At 48.1% G+C, this 19,788-nt stretch overlaps 1 protein-coding gene across 1 annotated transcript; it reads left to right on the top strand.

Moving 5' to 3' along the window:
* The first annotated feature begins 14,465 nt into the window (after nucleotides 1-14,465).
* Nucleotides 14,466-18,711, top strand: PAX4 (paired box 4). The gene is made up of 10 exons (XM_059172548.1): nucleotides 14,466-14,478; nucleotides 14,845-14,975; nucleotides 15,270-15,485; nucleotides 15,759-15,834; nucleotides 16,415-16,540; nucleotides 16,753-16,835; nucleotides 17,179-17,248; nucleotides 17,692-17,747; nucleotides 18,021-18,181; nucleotides 18,537-18,711. Exons 1-10 carry the CDS (start codon nucleotides 14,466-14,468, stop codon nucleotides 18,610-18,612), a joined length of 1,008 nt encoding a protein of 335 aa, XP_059028531.1. The 3' UTR covers nucleotides 18,613-18,711.
* Nucleotides 18,712-19,788: the final 1,077 nt, after the last annotated feature.

Below are 19,788 nucleotides of genomic sequence, written 5' to 3'. Positions count from 1 at the left end.
ATCGCAGATGTAATTAATTCAGTTAAAGTTGAGTTATCCGGGAGTATGGTGATCCTCTATTCCAATATGACAGGTGTCCTAATAGAAGAATGCCTGTGAAAGGACAGATACACAGGAAGGACACCATGGGAACACTGGAGTCATGCAGCCATGAGCCAATGAACAACCAGAAGCTAAACGAAAGACTTGACACCGATCCTTCCCCAGAGCCTCAGAGGGAGTATGGCCCTGCTCTTACCTCAATATCAGACCTCCAGGCTCCAGAACAACAAGCCTCCCTATAACAAGACAAAATGATCTACAGTTAGTTTATTCATAGAAAACTGACAAGTAAGTGGCAAATAAGTGGGAGAGTTTGGACTAAATATCAATTTTTCTAGCCCTCCACATGCTTGCCAATGGTGTCCTCCCACCATATCTTGATGGGTCAGGACAGAAGATGCCAGGGAGTCAAGAGCATAGATTTTCTCACGTCTTCTCTTTCTCATTCCCCTCCCACATACTACTTCTTCCTACTCCAAACTGTTCCCTTTCATCTGCTACTCCATGAATTTTTAAAAGGTGGGAATGAATTGGGAAAGGAACGATTTGAAAGCTAGGAGGCAAGACTCACTTGAGCATTTTCATTCCTCTATTCTCTCTCTACATCTTTGTCAGCTGCCTACGGAGACTAGAGCTCAGGGGACTCACCCTCTAGTGCAGAGAACCCCCAGCATCTGAGGGAGATAAGCTGCCATCTTCTTATTTGAATTGCTTGATATCTCTGTGGACTGACTTGGTATCTCTTTGGAATGTCATTCTCTTGCCTTGTCTTCTCTCTCGACGGGGGTTCTCCCAGTACTCAAGATGTGTGAACTCAGAACCCTAAGGAAGTTTACTCTTTACAGACTTGTTTTGCTTCTACCCATCATCTTCATAGACAGATACCTTTCTTCTTCCCCATGGCTCTACCAATAGCTCCAAAATCAGCTTCAATTTTTTGAGACCGGGGTGATGAAGATGAGGGCAAGTAGAAGAATGCACAAGAATCCCCTTCTCAAAAACAGCATGGTAAATGAAGTGAGCCAGACACAGAAGGACAAATACTGCATGATCCCACTTATATATGGTACCTAGAATAGCAAATTCATGGAAAGAAAGTAGTGTAGAGGTCCAAGGGTTGGGAGAGGGAGGAATGCAGAGTTACAGTTTAATGGGTACAGAATTTAGGATGAAGTTCTGGATGGGGAATGATTGTAGTGGTACAACACTGTGAATGTTATGGCTTAATGCCACTGAATTGTACACTTAAAAATGGTTAAAATGGTAAGCTTTATGTTATGCATATTTTCATGCAACGGGGAAAAAAAGGACGAGAGGTAAAATCAGCATTTTTAACTACAGATTCTACATAATTACAATTTTTTCTGAGTTAGTGCCTTTGAGCAATTATGTTAAATAATTTGATATTTTTACTGTTTGTTTTAAAATAAATTCCCTGTTTTCTCCTTAAAAAAAAAAAAAAGGAGAATTCTATTCTCAAATCCAAGCTTCCTCCAACAGTGGCAACAATACCTAAAAGATTTTACTCTGTTGGATTCCAGAACCTTTTTTTTTTTTTTACTTTCTTTTTTTTTAAATTTCTTCTCAGCGTAACAGTATTCATTGTTTTTGCACCACACCCAGCGCTCCATGCAATTCGTGCCCTCTCTAATATCCACCACCTGGTTCTCCCTCTTCAAAACCCTATAGCCACGGTCGCCAAACTGTGGAAAGAACCAAGATGCCCTTCAACGGATAAGGAAGATGCGGTCCATATACACTATGGAGTATTGTGCCTCCATCAGAAAGGATGAATACCCAACTTTTGTAGCAACATGGGCGGGACTGGAAGAGATTATGCTGAGTGAAATAAGTCAAGCAGAGAGAGTCAATTATCATATGGTTTCACTTATTTGTGGAGCATAACAAATAGCATGGAAGGCAAGGGGAAGTGGAGAGGAGAAGGGAGTTGACAGAACCTGTCTTTTCAATTCCGTCCCTGGAGGCAGAAAGATGGTGATGCAGGAGAGGGTTGGGGAGGATGTGGCGTTGAAAAGAGACCTGGCGCCTCAGAACGCTCGCAGATGCCAGGTCTTGCCCAAGTCGGTGTCTCCTTTGCTGCTTCTGACCTGGGGCTGACCCGCCTGCCAGTCAGGCCGCTCGGGCTTTCAGGGCAACTGTGAGGAGGACAGCCTGGGTCACCCAAGGTTAACTGTCATGCTGTGTCCCCACCAAGTGCAGGGCACTAGGCAGGCTGTAGGGGGAGCCCGCGTGCAGACCCAGCGCTCCTCCGGGAACTTCATCAGTGGGGTCCAATAGTGAATCAGCCTTCTCTCCAACCACCGTTCGGTCGGAACAATTATTATACATTAAATTTTCAAAAAATGTAAAGAAAACTAAGAGAAAAAACTCAAGGGACCAGGATGCTGAAGAAAAACCGCCATGGTGGGTGGAGTGAGTTAGGGCTGCCGTCAGCAGTCTAAATTCTGGACAAAGAGAGTTAGAGGGTCAACAGAGGCTTTCCCTGAGCATGAGTGTTGTGTGTCTTCCAGGGAAGAAAAGGGGGGCTGTATGTGGAGCAGCGTAGGGAAGGCTAAAATCATTGATTCCAGGTAGTGGAGACTTGAGAGTAAGAGCAGTTTGTTGTGGGACCAAGAGAGGACCTGAGGACCAGCCAGGAAGGCGGAATCAGGCAAGCTGAGGATGGCGGTAAAGGGCGGCCAGCTGGGACTAGGGCTGAAACCTGGACCATGCGTCGCTCAGAATCAAGTTATTGTGTTGGATGGTGCCAAGCCAGAGACAGTAATGAGACTTTCTTTGTGTCTACCTGTCTTTACATAGCTTGATCTCTGGGTAGGGTAGTGACTTCTGCTGGGCTGAGCGGCTATTGCTTCGGAGAACTTTGGAGGCACAATAAAAGTTAGAGCTCTGGATTTCTGAGACAGAAGTAAGATCTTTATCTTTGGGGGGGGTGTGGAGCGGGTGGAGTTTTCTTCCCAATTGCCTTTGGGTCTTCCTAAACAATGGAAAGTTACCCAAGCTGGAACACTGAATTTTCTTCTGTAGGACCTGCTACAGGTCTAGTTTTAGTGATGACTAGCTTAAATTAACACAGTCCTCTCTCATTCTGTCCTAGGCCTGGCCAACCCCCCACAACCTTTGGAAAGCATACAGGCAAAGACCTTGGATCATAGATGACTTTTGTTCTTCATCCCCTCTCTTTCAAAAATGAAAAACTTTTACGATATTTCAAAGACAGGAGAAAGATAGCCACCCACCTCTCTCCCAGGTAAGGTAACTCTACATCAGGAAAGGGATTTCATATAATAGGTTTATTGAACCCAGAGATCAGGAGGGTCAACTGAAGAAGCATAGAAGCAGAAATGACAAGAGTGCCAAGTACGGACAACAAGGGTGGGGCTGGAAATCTAGACTAGAACTACTGAACTCGGTTAGTAGATAATGGGATTACCTACTGGCACAGAACAGTAGTAGTAAGAGCAGTAGTAACAATAATAATATAATCGCTGTACAGAATGTTCTTTATGTATATTAACTTATGTAATACAACAGTCCTATGAGGTAGATACTACTATAATCCCATTTTATAGATATAGAAAACTGAAGTACAAAAATGTTTTAAGATATGGAATGCCTGGATGGCTCAGTTGGTTCAGTGTCTGCCTTTGACTTAGTCATGATCCCAGGATCCTGGCATCGAGTCCCACATGGGGCTCCTTGCTCAGTGGGGAGCTTGCTTCTCACTCTGCTTGCCGCTCCCCTGCTTGTGCTCTTTCTGACAAATAAATAAATAAAATCTTAAAAAAAAAAAAAAAGTTTTCAGGGGCGCCTGGGTGGCTCAGTGGGTTAAAGCCTCTGCCTTTGGCTCAGGTCATGATCCCAGGGTCCTGGGATCGAGCCCCGCATTGGGCTCTCTGCTCAGCAGGGAGCCTGCTTCCTCCTCTCTCTCTGCCTGCTTCTCTGCCTACTTGTGATCTCTGTCTGTCAAATAAAAAAATAAAATCTTAAAAAAAAAAAAAAAAAGTTTTCAGATATAAGCCCCAAAAAAGAAAGCTCCAAAAGGGCTAGGATATTTCTAATTTAATTTAATTTAACTTAATTTAATTTAAAGTCATTGACATGCAGTGTTCTATTAATTTCAGGTGTAGAATATAGTGATTCAACAATTCCATACATCACCTGGTGCTCCTCACAAGATCACAAGTGCCCTCCTTAGTCCCTATCACCTATTTCTCCCAGTCCACCTGCTCCTTTCCCCCCATAACCATCAGTTTGTTCTCTGTAGTTAAGAGTCTATTTCTTGACTTCTCTCCCCCTTTCTCTCTCTCTTACTTTTTTTTTCCTCCTTTCCTCATTTGTTGTTTCCTAAATTCCGCATATAGTGAACTCATATGGAATTGGTCTTTCTCTGACTACTCATTGCTGCTATCCCAGTGCTGGGCATACAGTAGGTGTTCAATAATTATTTGCTAAATTAACAGTTAACTGGCCCAAGATCATGTAGATAGCATGGCAGAGACGGAATAGAAATTGAGGTTTGGTGGGTTTAAAGTCCTGCTCTTTCTTTCTTTCTTTCTTTTTTTTTTTTAAAGATTTTATTTATTTATTTGACAGAGATTACAAGTAGGCAGAGAGGCAGGCAGAAAGAGGGGGGGAGCAGGCTCCCCCCTGAGCAGAGAGCCAATGCAGGACTCGATCCCAGGACCCTGAGATGATGACATGAGCCAAAGGAAGAGGCTTTAACCCACTGAGTCACTCAGGCACCCCTAAAGTCCTCCTCCTAAATATTGTGTCATAGTGTTCTGGATACACTTACAGGAGGTGAGCTTTGTATGTCTCTCAGTATGAGTTACATCTGCTGGATACTGCCTGCCCTCACTCTCAGAGCTGGTTATGAGAGGGAACCCTTCCTAACTCATAGTATGAGACCAACATCAATTACCCAAATGCCAAAGGGTATAAAGAACTTATGAGAAAGGAAAACCAAAGACCAATATGTCTTTTATTAACGCAGATGGAAAAAATCCTCAAAAAATATTAGCAAATTGAATCCAACAATATATTAAAAGAATTATAGGGGCACCTGGGTGGCTCAGTTGGTTGAGTATCTGCCTTCTGCTTGGGTCTTGATGGGGGGGGGCAGGGGGTAGTCCTGGCATCAACCTGTGCCAGGCTCCCTGCTCAGTGGAGAGTCTGCTTCTCCCTCTTCCTCTGCCCCTCCCTTGCTCATGCTCACCCTCTCTCTCTCTAATGAGTCAATAAAATCTTAAAAAAAAGAAGAATTACATACCACGGCCAAGTGGATTTATTCCAGCATGCAAAACTGGTTCAATATTTAAAGATCAATCAATATAATCCACCACATCAATAGGCTGAAAAACAAAAAAGTCCTATCAACTGATGTAGAAAAAGCATTTAACAAAATCCAATACCCATTCAAATAAAAACTCTCAGTATACTAGGAATACAGGGGAACTTCTTCAACTTGATAAAGAATATCTACAAAACTGGGGCGCCTGGGTGGCTCAGTGGGTTAAAGCCTCTGCCTTCGGCTCAGGTCATGATCCCAGGGTCCTGGGATCGAGCCCCACATCGGGCTCTCTGCTCGGCGGAGAGCCTGCTTCCTCCTCTCTCTCTGCCTGCCTCTCTGCCTACTTGTAATCTCTGTCTGTCAAATAAATAAATAAAATCTTTTAAAAAAGAAAAGAATATCTACAAAACCAATAGCTGAATTTCATTAGTTGTAGCAAATGGGGGATATTGAATGAGGGAGACTATATATGTTGGAGGGCAAGAGGTCTGTGGGAAATCCCTGTACCTTTCTCAAGATTGTGCTGTCAACTTAAGACTGCTCTAAAAAATGAAGTCTGTGAGTATGGCGATGTCTTCTTAGATACAACACCTAAGATGTGATCCATGAAAGATTTAATAAACTGGATTTCATTACAATTAAAAACTTTTGCTCTTTGAAAGATGGTGTCAGGGAAACAATTCAGGAGATAAGCCACAAACTGTGAGAAAATATTTGTAAAACATACATCCGACAAAGGACTATTATCCAACATATACAAAGAACTCTTAAGACTCAACAATAAGAGAACAAAAATCTGATTAAACAATGGGCCAAAGACTTAACAGACATGTCACCAAAAAAAGATACACAGGCAGCAAATAAGCACATGACAAGATAATCCACATCATATGTCATCAGGAAAATGCAAATTAAAACAACAATGAGATAACCACTAAACACAGGATTACCAACATCTGGAATGCTGACGCCACCAAATGCTGGCAAGGATATTGAGCAACAAATACTCACACATTGTTGGTGGGAACGCAAAATCGTACAGCCACTTTTGAAGACAGTTTGGCAGTTTCTCACAAAACTACTGTTACTATATGATCCAGCGACTGTCCTCCTTGTTGTTTACCCAAAGGAGCTGAATACTTCTGTCCACACAAAAACTTGAACGTGGATGTTTGTAACAGCTTCAGTTATAATTGCCAAAACTTGGAAGCAACCAAGCTGTCCTTCAGTAAGTAAACAGATGAAGAAACTGTGGTACATCCAGACAATGGAATATTATTCGGCACTAAAAAGAAAGAAGCTAGCAAGCGGTGAAAAGACATAGGGGAGACTTAAATGCATATTAGTAAGAGAAAGAAGCCAGTCTGAAAAGGCCACATAGTGCATGTCTCCTTTGTGTGGCATTCTAGAAAAGGCAAAACTACAGTGATAGTAAAAATGTCAGTGATTGCCAGGGGCTTGGGGACAGGAAGGAAGATTGAATAGGGGAGCACCAGGGATTTCTTAGGGTGGTGAAACTATTCTGCATAATAACAGTATTTGTGGGTAGATAACATTATGGATTTATCAAATGCTATAGGACTTTATAACACCAAGACTGAACCTTACTGTATGCAAATTTTAAAAAACTGATGCAGAGATCAGGGATTCTTAAGATGAAATGCAGAATGTGACAAAATTACCCTGATTGTATTACAAATGTACATTGTACGAATGTACATACAGTGAAGGGAATGGGGGGAGGTGCTGATTTAAATAACTTTGGAAATGAGTGGAATCTGTAAGGCTACATGAATATTACAGAGTTCGCAGAAACAAGGAGGATTCACGTAATAACAGATTAGAATTGGAGATATCATGTTTAGTTAAACATAAACTCATGTTTAGTTTTAATATAGATTCAAATGGTTACATACAGAACTGTTTATAGATATGTCTATAGACATGGGTTAGTTCACACACGTCTATTTCTCTGCTCTGTCAGCTGAGAGAACCTACAGGCACAGACAGCCCAGTAGAAACAAACATATTAGTATCCAAATCCTTGATTCTTGTACCATTCTCCAGCAAAAGTTACCAGGCTTCTTGGAGAAATGCTGATTCTAAACCCAGGGCAGGAAATACACAAGATAAGCCTGGATCATCTTGCAGTGTCTAAAAATAAGGAAACACACACACACACACACACAGACACGCACACACACAGGATAAAACCCAAACTCCACAATAATGGGGCTGTACCAAAGGGACACAGGAGTCAAACTGAAAGGGCTCCCAATGGCCAAAGTTGGAACAATTTAAGTATAAAGTAGTATACTGGATTATAATCCCAAGAATAGGGGCACCTGGGTGGCTCAGTTGTTAAGGGTCTGCCTTCGGCTCAGGTCATGATCCCAGGGTCCTAGTGTTAAGCCCCGCATTGCAATGGACTCCCTGCCCTGCGGAAAGCCTGCTTCTCCCTCTCCCACTCCCACTGCTTGTGTTCCCTCTCTCACTTTGTTTTTTATCAAATAAATAAATAAAATCTTTTAAAAAAATCCCAAGAATAAAGTAATTATTCACAAATCCATATTGCTATAAAGAAATTATTGAATAAATAAATGAGAGAAAAGAGAGAAATTTGGGCAGAAGAAATCCAAATGACTTACATAGATAGTCCGCCCTCGAGCTGAAAGTGTAAGTTCCCACTCCTTCAGCGGGAGCTGTGCGCAAAGACTTCCTTCGGAAAAGCAGTGATGGGGAGCAAGGTCTTCAGGAAGCAGTAGCTTCAGTGGAGACACCTGACGGACATGACCTCAGCCAGGCAATCAAGGTCAATATCAACAGAGATAAGTCATCTGACAGCAGGTACCCTTAACATGGTGAGATGGGAATTGCACTTGCCTTGTTTGGTCTTCTCCCTCGAAACTCACAAGCCCAGTGTAATCATGAGAATAACATCAGACGAATCCTAATTGAAGTATGTTCTCTACAAGACCTGATTTCTCAACATTTTCAAAGTTATCGAAAACAATAAAGTCTGAAAAAACGTCCCAGCCTAGACGAGGCTAAGGAGACATGGTGACCAAAGCAGAGTAGTGTCCTGGATGGAGTCCTGGTACAGAAAGAAGATATAAGGAAAACCTGAGGAAATCTGAATAAAGAATGGATTTTAGCTAATAATAATGTATCAGTATTGGTCTATTACAACAATTACAGTATACGATACTGTTATAAGATGTTCATAATAATAGGGTGTGTGAGAACTCTCTGTATTATTTTTGAAAGTTCTCTGTAAATCTAAGACTGTCCTAAAAAATAAAGTTTATTCAAGTGTATTTAAAAAGCGCACTGCTGGGGCGCCTGGGTGGCTCAGTGGGTTAAGGCCTCTGCCTTTGGCTCAGGTCATGATCCCAGGGTCCTGGGATAGAGCAGCATGTACTCTCTGCTCTGCGGGGAGCCTGCTTTCTCCTCTCTGTCTTTGCCTGCCTCTCTGCCTACTTGTGATTTCTGTCTGTCAAATAAATAAATAAAATCTTAAAAAAAAAAATAAAAAGGGGATTGCTCTCCGCCTTCCTAGATCCTCTCCCCCAGGCAAGGTGGGGGAGGGGAGGGAGAGGGAAGTGTTGGGGAGCACAGAGCTGGCAGTCTCCAGGGAACGGATTGAATTTCAGGTTACTGGGTGGGTGTGAAAACCCCAGCCAGGACGCAGCAACTTTCCTGTGCTGGCAGGGGCTGGCGCTCATGGGGACCCAAGGACATACTCTTCATAGGTGGCCAGTGAGCGTCATCTGTCTGCCCCAGTCTGCTCTACTCTGAGGTGCCCAGTGCTGGTCCTGGGGGCTCTGGGCTGGGCTCTTCCTACCTTGCCCTTCATACCCCCATGGGTTTCCTTGCCTGGCCTTCCTAGGGGCTCAGTTTTAACCCCTGAACTCCCCAGCTCTCTTTAGGGAAGTGCAGACTCACCACCCTACCCTGCAAAGCCCAGTTCTAAGAGAAACATGGAGAAGGGTTGAACTCAGAGGCTAGCAGCTCTTGATAAAAACGAGGGGGAAAGGAGGCATTTTCTATGCCCCAGTTCAAAGCCACAGTTGGGAGAATGCACTCTTCACTGCCTCCCTGGCTCATTCAGAGGGAGGGAGCCGGATAGCCAGCATTCTAGAAATTGAGCGAAAATTGCAGAGATTTGCACGTGTTAGAGCTGGGTCTGGGTGAAGAGAGCAGGATGACTACGTAAAGCTTGGTGGGGGGGGGGAGGGGCTGCAAGCTCAAGGCCAAGTTTAGGAATATGCAGGGAAATTGAAGACTCCTCCTGCTTTTGTAGTAAGGAAAGGACTATGACTGACTTAGGGTCATGTGCTGCCAGAAAGTGGTTTTGGAGAGGAGGCGCGTGGCCCTTGCGCTCTGGAGAGCAGAGGGCTGGCTGAGATGGTGCTTGCTGGAGAGGGAAGGTGGGAGACAGAATCTTACAGCCTACTAACAGATGCCACAGGGAGGGGTGGAAACAGCTTGGAACTGGTGTCACCTCCCCCAGTGAGCGCCAGATATCCCAGGTGAGGTGTGAGACCAAAGCTGCCTGCCGCCACCGCCTCCCGCATCCCAGCCCTCCCTGCGCCCTGCCCTCTCCAGCTTTACGCATGGCGCCTGTCTTGTCTTCTAGCCCCTTGGGGAGGGTAGGGGAATTCCAGCCACCTCTCCTGAGGACAGATCTTTTCCCACAGCCACCCCACCTTATACTAGGAGTTCCTGAGGGCAGAAGAAGCCAGGAGTTAGGGTTCCACATCAGGGTGAGGGACAGAATGGGATGGCCACGGGCGGCCTGGAGAGGGGCGCGCAGCTTGGCTGGCGGGTGGCAAGACCTCTGAGTTAATGTATAATTTCGAGCAGATGGCGGGGGCTGGTGGCAGCCTGGGCCCAGCTAATGAGGGACAATTAGCCCCAAACCTGGTGGGGGAGGCTGAGAGAGTCAGACAGTGCGGGCAGATATTTGCTCCTCAAACAGTCTGGTGCGCTGGGCTCGAGGGCTGAGTGGCTGAGCCTTTGGGCTAGCTAGGCCCCCCTGCCGGGGCCCTAACTCTCTTTTCCCTCCCCCCATCAACTCTGGGTCGAAAGCCTCTATTTGTTCAGACCCAAGAGCACGTTGTAAAGGCGGGGGGAGACAGTAGTTTATGGGGGAAATCGCTGCCACCGCCATCTGCCAGGGCTTGTCCCTTCTCCCTCTGACACCCTTCTCTCCACCCCTCGTGCAGCTGTCTGTGGGAATAGCAAGTTAGGACATGGAGCCTTGCGCCCCCAGACGCAGGGGCAGATGTGGGGGGGAAGGGTGGAGGCAGAAAGGGGGACTAAGAGCAGGGCTGCCTTAGGACTTCTGTGGGACCCTCTGTCACCCAGACATGGCTGAGTAGAATGGGAGGCAGTCCCAGATGCCCAGGGATTGAATGGGCTCTGTAGGTACTAGTGGATGTGCTGTCCTCCCCACCGTGCTGAAGCCACCTGCTATGGTCTCCCCTCATGGCCCGGGGCTCTAGCCCAGCCTGAGGAAGCTGGAAGAGGCTAGAAGAGAAGGAGAGTATTTGTGGGGGTAAGATAGAACACCCATTTCCGTGATACAGTTGGCCCTGCTTTGAGAACAAGAGTTCTCAACCCTAGGATCAGGCTGAATGTATAACACCCATCCCCAATCCCCACAAACCAAAGCATTTACTCATGAAATCTATTCTTCCACCCTCTGGGTCAAGTCTTATTGCCCTACACCCTGCTTACTTTCAGCCTGACTTCTGAGAGGGTTTCACAGAATCCAAGGTATGGAATGGACCCAAAGGTCTTTCCATGTTGGGTTCTTCATGAAGGATCTGCCCAAGACCATCGTAGTAACAAAACTTCCGTTGCTAGGGCCATGTTTCTCCTTCAGCACCCTGCTCCCCAAGAACCACCTAGCCAGCTACGGGTTTCCCCCACCTCAACAACCATCCCAATAACCTGCGGTGTCCTCAATGGGTGCCGGAGCATCGTTCGTAACAGAGAGTTCAAAAGCACCAACTCCCTAGTAGAATGGAGCCTGATAATGTCTAGAGATGGAAGAATGACCCCCAAGCTTCACGCCTCCTCTTAAACACCCTGTCACTTCACTACCCTTGGAGGCTCGTTACCACCACCACTGTTGCCACAGCTCTTCAATCCAGGGTGCCCCTAATTCTAGGCGAAAATCTATCCTAGGTGTGTCACCTCAGTCAAGGAGCCAGTTAGAGAATTGGTGAAGGCGCTCTGTGGAGAGAGCTGGTGCTTTGGGACACACGCTTTTCCGCATGGACCATCATTCTCTCAGAGATTTAGGAGGCAGCTTGGCCGGTATTAGGGATGAATCTATATCCACTTATTTTTTACAATAAAACACAAAAAACCCAGGAGTGGACCCCCAAACCCGCGCATGTGCATTCTGGCTGGAAAGTTCTATGAGGTTCTGGAAGTCACCCTTGGGCTCCTGTGCATTCAAAGCCTTGAGGATACAGCCTGAAATTCCCCCATCTTGCATATTACCCCATTCCCTCCAGGGATCCTGGCCCCCTGAGTGGGTGTGCTTGGGGCCCAGGGGGCCTGCATGAGACATGGCTCTGTACCTGCTTTTAAGGTGGCAGGTGGACACCAGGTGGGCTCCAAGGACTTTCCATGGAAGGACAGAATGGGTCATTGACTGTGCCTTGCTCTGCCTCAGGGCCAGTGTCAGTCAGCCCCATACACACCTCCCTCCTCCTCTCTCCTCTGCTCATGGCCTGTGACATCACTGGCTGCTCCCAGAAGGCTGCCCTCTGCTCCTGAGCACGGTCTCTCTGGAGCTCTGGACCCCCTGGCAGGACTGGAGCTGGAGCAGAGTGGAGACTGTTCCTAGGACCAGACCACCATCACCCCTGGAGCCTGCAGAGGTCTCGGAAGCCCAGCATAGGAGGCTGAGACCCTCCCCCTGAAGCACCCACTGCATTGCCTCTACACAGGTAGCTCACCTGCAGCCTCATTGTCTGCTCTGCCTCCCATGCTGTCTCCATGTCTTTGTGTGGCCAAGCCCACTTCCCTCCTCCTCTGTCTTGGCAGCCTAGCACCCCTCCTGCCCCTCCAACTCCCTACCTTGCTTTGCCATCTTGTGAGCACCAGCCCTTTTATTAGACAAGCTATTATGGACATTGGGAAGCAGTGGGGTGGCTGCTGGGAATGGGGTTTCTGTTTGTGGGTTTTACATTTGGAGATGATTTGGGTTTGGATGTTGAATCTGAGTCTCCACTCCTCCTCTGAGTTCTGGTCCCTTAGAAGGGACACTCTGTCATAGCAAAGGTTTGGCTGATATCCTGAGCTCCCATCCCCCTACTCTGGCAGAGACCTATCTATTCCCAGCTTGGCTCTCCTTTCTCCATGGCTTCGGTGGCAATTACACAAACACGAGGCAAGGATGGGGGAAGACAAAGAGCCTCAGGATGGGGGAGCTGAAGTTTTCGCTTCTGGTGAGGGACTGACTTCTAACCCTACTTGAGTTTTACTTCCTGGGTGGCCCCTGATTTGTAGGAACCCCAATCTGTGTCTCACCTTTCTTGTTGGAAAGATTTCTGCCTTCTTTCCTGGCTCTCTGGATTGATGAGAGCTTGAAAGGGAATATGTCTCTACCTCCCCGGACAGGAATGAGTAAAAGTCAATTTAGCCACTCAGTTAAAAGTAGCTCTGGATTCCATACTCTGGGAAGTTCCTTGTTTCTCCAGTGCTTGTGTCTGCTTCCCAGCTGCACTGTAATCTCCTTGTTCCTTTTCTTTTCACTCCCTTCATACTGAACAACTGGCCATGTGCTGATGATTAATACTTTATTCAGCAAATAATTGCCGATTAGTGAGCTGAGCCAAGATGGCATAATTCCTGCAGGAAAGTTCTATGCATGAGCTGTTTTCTGGGGTGACCTCCAGCCCTGCCAGGGTACCAGGCAAGAAAGGAGGTGGTTTCTACTTCCTTTACTTGTTGGTGAAAGCAAGAAAGGCATGATGGCCCAGGAGCTGCATCTTTGACTGTTCAGAGACTCTCTTGTTTCTGTGTCTCTTCTTGTCTCTCTTGCCTCTTGTGTTCTGTGTCAGTCAGCATGCAACTCTCTCCTGTTCCTCAATTTCTTCTTTCAACATGCTTTCATGAGTGGTAATCCAATGAGCGCATGTCTGATTCCAGACAGTTGGTCTCTGAGAGTGAAGCTGCTTCACTGCAGAATCTAGAACTCTCCAGAATTGATAGGAACCAACAACCGCAGCAGGTTAGAAGATGCCAAGAGATGTATCTTCCAAGAGAAGCCTGAACTTGATGCTTGTTCATCCTTACTTCTAGTAATCCTTACTTCTAGTTCATCCTTACTTCTAATGGATGAGACCAGAGCCTCTGTGCCGGCGCTGGAGCGGAGCCCCCATGTTTCCCTAGAGCTTCCTGGAGAGTATTTAAAAAAATAATAATAAATTAAAGTCAAGAGCAAGACTCTCCCTGAAGTGCTCTGAGGAAAGTTTTCTGGTTGGTAGTTTGGAGAAACTAAGCTTAGGAGATGCATGATAGTGGAGGCAGTGTTGAACCTGGTCTCTAGGCTCAGACCAGCGAAAATGGAATCTTTGGTCACGGGTGCCCTCTTCTGGCTGGGCAGAATATTCTACATTTTGGGTTTTAGCCCTGTTGAATCTGAACATAAGATGCGCCTAAGCGCATCCCCCAGGGCAGAGAAGGCTTTCGAGGGGTCAATGACAACAGCAGCCCATTTGCAAAAGGGAAAGCCTGAGCATTTGGAGGCATAATCCTTTTCTACTTCCCTGACCTCTTACAATGAAAAGTGTGAGAAATGAGAGCCTTCCCATCCTCCAGGCCCTTAAGATCCAGTACGCCGCTGGCCCTGTGATATGTTGGTTCATTACGGCAGGGTATAAGTAGAGAGAATTTGAATTTTCGCAGCAAACCTGATCCTCTATCACAAAACACTACCATCCAAGACCATTTTGAGCAAGAGACTTCACCCAAATAACCTTGGTCATTGCAGATCCAGCCCCAAGACAAAAGAAGGAGCTCCTAGAAGGAATCCCTCTCCCCAGTCTTCCCAGTTCCCGCCCTTCTGGGCAGAGCATTGGCCGGGAACATGCCGCAGGATGGTGAGATGTCTGGGAGAAGTGGGAAGAACAGGCTGGTGTAAGGGGGGAGGGGCTATCTCAGGGCCCTGCTGCCCTTGGACAGCGTTCTGGGGGAGTTTCATCCAGGCACTCCTTCTTGCTCCACCTGCCTCCCTTAGATCACAAGGGTCAGCACAACTGCTCTCGAAGCAAAGACTCACCCATGAGCCACCTTGCAAAGAAAGTGGGAGCTGGGGGACCCTGGTGGGTGGTGGGGGGACTTTCTCTGTGATGGGAAATGGGAAGCCAGATCTGTGTGGCCTGAGAAACCCTCCCCAGCAGGGTCCTCCATGCAGCAGGTGGGCTGAGCAGAGGGGAGGTGTGTGGACGTCTTCTTCTTATGCCCAGGGATCAGCAGTGTGAATCAGCTGGGGGGGCTTTTTGTGAATGGCCGACCCCTGCCCCTGGGCACCCGGCAGCAGATCGTGCAGTTGGCAGTCAGCGGGATGCGCCCCTGTGACATCTCCCGGAGTCTTAAGGTAGTACGGTTTACCCAGGGTTGGGGACAAGGAGCAGGGACACAGCACCCTCTGAAGGCAAGTCTGAGGCTGTTGTAGACTCTGAGGGTTTTGGGGGCTTGGGTTACTTCCTGGGAGACCCTCGGGGTCTGGGGTGGAGATCTTCAAGCTCCCAGGGATAAGGCTGAACGCTCAACTCTGTGGCCTGGGTCAGTAAGGCTCACTTTGCCTTGCCTTGTAGCCTCCTTCTGCCTCAGGGACTCTCACCCTCCGCCAATCACACCATCATCTGTCCCTGCTTCTCACCTGACCCAGGTATCTAATGGCTGTGTGAGCAAGATCCTAGCACGTTATTACCGCACTGGTGTCTTGGAGCCCAAGGGGATCGGGGGAAGCAAGCCACGTCTGGCCACACCCCCTGTGGTAGCTCGAATTGCCCAGCTGAAGGGTGAGTGTCCTGCCCTCTTTGCCTGGGAGATCCAACGCCAGCTCTGTGCCGAAGGGCTCTGCACACAGGACAAGATTCCCAGTGTAAGTGTTCTCCCCTCCCGGCACTGGGGCTGGCAAACTGGCCATCCGGGGAGAAGACCCCTTCTTACTTGGCAGTGGGGCCATCCCAGGCTGAGGAGGCAGGGCTGAGGGGCTCTCTTCTGAAAAGTGAGAAGAAAGCATGGGAAGAAAAGAGGCTGCCCTGGGAATGATGTGGGGGCCCAGACAGAGAGAAAGGATATTGGGGAAAGGATTCAGGATGTAACCCTGGGTCTACCCACCCCATTTCCTCACTCAACACCTCAACTCCCCCAGGTCTCCTCCATCAACCGTGTCCTGCGGGCACTCCAGGAGGACCAGAGACTGCCCTGGGCACAGTTCAGATCTCCAGGTGGGTCTTGGAGATGCCCCCAGGGATGCTCAGAGCAAACATTGGCATTTTACGGTTTGCAAAGCCCTTTCTTATTCTTTCTTGTGTCACCCTCGTGGAAAGACAATAAGGAGGGCCTGGCAGGGAGTGTTGCTCTCTCCGGGCAGAAGAAAATCAAAGCTCAGAGAAGGAAATGGACTTATCCAAGGTTACCAGCTAGCTGTTGGCAGATTCTGGAACAGAACCCAGGTCCCTTGACCCTCAGGTTCACAGGATCTGCTGAGGAAGAGGAAGGACTGGACCTTCCACACCCTCCCTCTGCCTCATGCACAGCTTCTCAGAGCACCCTTTACATTCTGAACCTGGACCAACCTTGCTGCTGTTTTCCCAAACCCTAAGCATGCACTTGACCATGGCACTGGTTGTGCCCCCCACTCAGTGGCTCTGAAGTTAACTTCAAGGAGCTGTAAATATTCCACCAGCATGGCTCTGCCCTTCTACTCATGCCGGTCCCTGTCCATAGCCCTAGGGGCTTGGGAACCACATCATAGGAGAAGAATCATGATCACAAACCACCACAAGCCTTTGTCTCCCTTTACAGCTGTTTTGGCTCCCACCCCTCACACTCCCCATGGTGGCTCTGAGGCTCCCCGGGGTCCCCACCCAGGGACTGGCCACCGGAATCGGACTATCTTCTCCCCAGACCAAGCCGAGGCGCTGGAGAAAGGTACCAGGGTGGGGGCAGATGGTGGGTTAGAGGGTGCTTGGGGTGACCCATGGAAGCAATGCCCCTGGGGCCTGTGGGCGAGGCTATGGGTGGCCCTGGCTTGGGAAAGAAGGGGGTTTAGGGTTGTAGTAGGGGGAAGTGGAGCCTGAGGGGGAGGCCCGGGCCTTGCTCCTCTCCCTGTGCCCTTACTATGCAAGCCTCCATCTCGGCAGAGTTCCAGCGTGGGCAGTATCCCGATTCAGTGGCCCGTGGAAAGCTGGCTGCTGCCACCTCTCTGCCTGAGGATACCGTGAGGGTGAGTGAGCTCTGCCACACAGTGCACACAGACTGCAAGAGGAGAGTCTCTGATGAGAAGACTTTGGGTTCCGGCGAGGTGGAGAAGGGGGCAAGAAGGTGGAAACAGATTTGTTTGTAGCAGAAATCAGACCCAAGACCCTGCTTGTTCTCCTTCTGCTGATTGCACTCTCTTCCCCACTCCAAGCCTTTGAGGTGAGGCAGGGGACAGAGAACAAAGGCCAAAGCAGGAAGGGAGGGCATCAGGTCTGCGCTCTAGGTCCAGACCACTAAAGTGTGGCAAGAGCAGTAGGTACCACTGATTGAGGAGCACAGCCAGCTACGCTGTTTCCACCTTCCCCCAGGTCTGGTTTTCCAACAGAAGAGCCAAATGGCGCCGACAAGAGAAGCTCAAGTGGGAAATGCAGATTCCAGGTGATTTCTCTGCATATCCATCCTTCCATCCATCCCGCCCATCCTTCCATGCGTCCATGCATGCATTGGATCCATTCATCCTTCCCCTCACCTATCCATCTACTCAACCATCCATTCATCCATCCATCCATCCATCCATCCATCCATCCATCTATGCACCACACATTTACTCGGCATCTTCCATGTGCCAGGCCCTGTGTTAGATACTCTGCATTCAGAGTCTCTGTTCTTCAGGTCTGCACTGTCCCCTGCTTACCATCCTTCTTCCCCAGTTTTTCCCAAGGCTCAGCCTTGGGGAGGAGGCCATTTAGGGTTGTAGCATCCATCTCCTCCCATCCCTGTCAGAAGTTGCTGCCTTTCCTAGGACCTCCCTGCTGCTCCCCACTCCTCCCGACTCCCTAGACCCATTCCTCCTTCTGAGTGGATCTGCTCTCACCTTGTAGGTGCTTCCCAGGATCTGAGTCTACCAAGTACCTCCCCAGGGGCCACTTCAGCACAGGTATCCAGGAAGAGAGGGGAATTGGTGACCTGGGAAGACAAGAGCTCACTGCTTCTCCCATTCTCAGTGAGGTCTGAGTTAGAATTCCTGACTGTTCTAAGTTCCTACACTGCACACTTTGGAAAGCACCATCCTCCTAGTCTACCATGTGCATGGTGCCCTCTGGAGTTGTACAGGACACAGCCAGAGGCCGGGGGCAGAATTAGAGCCCCAGGTCTGCTGAATAGGAGCCATCACTGACAGTGTGTGTGTGTGCGTCACTGCTTTTTCTAGCAGTCACCTTGCAGTGTGCCCACAGCGGTCCTGCCTGCCCTTGAATCCTTGGGTCCCTCCTGCTATCAGCTGTGCTGGGGGACAGCACCAGACAGGTGCCTCAGTGACACCCCACCCCAGGCCTCTCTCAAGCCCTGCTGGGGTAAGAATCCACAAGCTAGGCCTCACTGCTGCACGGTATGGGGGAGGGCTTACTTCTTGACCCACAAAAGGGCAGGAATCTTCAGTCGGGGTCATCAAGGAATCTTGACACAGCTTTCTTCATTCCTTGCATGCTTACAAGGTTGGAGACTAGCACCCCCAGGGTCTATAGTACCACTGACAGCCTTAGCAGGAAAAGAGGATGGGATTGGGATTTGAGTACATCTATCCATCATCTATCCATACATCTATCCATATATATATATATATATATATATATATATACCACCAGTGACTTTGATGGGTGGGATCACAGCAGCAAACCAAACTCACCCTCTGTTTGTCCCCGCAGGCTACCTGCCTCCTGCAGTTGAGCTCCCTGGATTCAGTCCTGCTCTGCCACCCTTGTCCTTCCTTCCATTGCCCCCATTGCCAGTCTTGGTGCCGCTGAGGTCTTGCTCTGACCCTGGCCCTCCTCCCCACCCCTGTAAGACCTGAAATGAGGGAGGAGGGCCAGAGTGGAAAGGGGATGGAGTGGGGAGGACCTAGTATCATCCCGCCCAAGCACATTATTGTTGCCCCCTCCTTCCTATGACTCTTCTTCACCTGTGGCCCTGCCTCACTGCACCCACCCCCCACCCCGCCCCTGATGCAGCACAACTGTTTGGAGGAGCTGGAGAAGCCGTGCCCACCCACTACTCACACTGGCCTTGAATGGCCTCGACTTGGCAGGAATAAAAACATTTTTTAAATTAGCAGTAGTTCCTGTTGGTGTTTTTCCCATGAATATTTATACACCCACCCCTGTATTTAACAATAAAGTTTGTTCTATCTCTATCTATATGTCTATCGAGCTACCTACCATCTTTATCTTCCTATCTTTCTATCCCCCATCTTCCAATCTATCTAATCTATGTATCTATATGATCTATTTATATATGTAACTACATATGTATGTATCTAGCTCTCATCTCTTTAACGCATCTGTATGTCTATGGAACTATCCAGTCTGTCTAATCTATATATTTATCTGTCTGTATATATACCTACTTATGTAGGTCTGTAAATACATACCTACATTAGTGTTTGGGTGCTCACACACTGACAGGCACACCCACCCACACAGCCATACACTGATGGCAGACGTCATGGGATTTCACCCTAAGTACCCAAGGCATTCCCCCCAAATAAGGAACTTATCTTACATAGCTACAATGGCCAAGAAAATTTACAATACTTTGTTAATCTAAGAAAATACACGTTACTTCCTTAATTGTGTATGTATTTTTGGCAAAGCAGCAGAGTGGAAAAGCCATTATTCATACTCTTTTTGTCCCTTTATTCATGCTTGGGGTGGGGGGGGGCGGGTTTGCTTGCTTCTTCTTCTAGTAAGTTCCAAGTCTTCTCAATTTTGTTTCCCTGAAGAGAAACCTCTAGGTTCCTCCTGGGAAGGGTTGGTATGTAGGGAAAAAGAGGAATAGGGGGAAAAGGGGGTGAAGAAAGGGATATCTTGAAGGGGGAGGGGCTCATTCCTCCAGGCTTGTTCCCTTTTGAAGAGCTGACGATAGAATGATGATGGTGGGAAGCAGGTAAGAGGAGTGGGGGCAAGTCTGGTTTCTCCCATCTG

Source organism: Mustela lutreola, chromosome 4 (assembly GCF_030435805.1).
Source record: "Mustela lutreola isolate mMusLut2 chromosome 4, mMusLut2.pri, whole genome shotgun sequence".
NCBI classification, from domain to species: domain Eukaryota; kingdom Metazoa; phylum Chordata; class Mammalia; order Carnivora; family Mustelidae; genus Mustela; species Mustela lutreola.
This window is presented reverse-complemented; position numbering and strand designations above follow the sequence as displayed.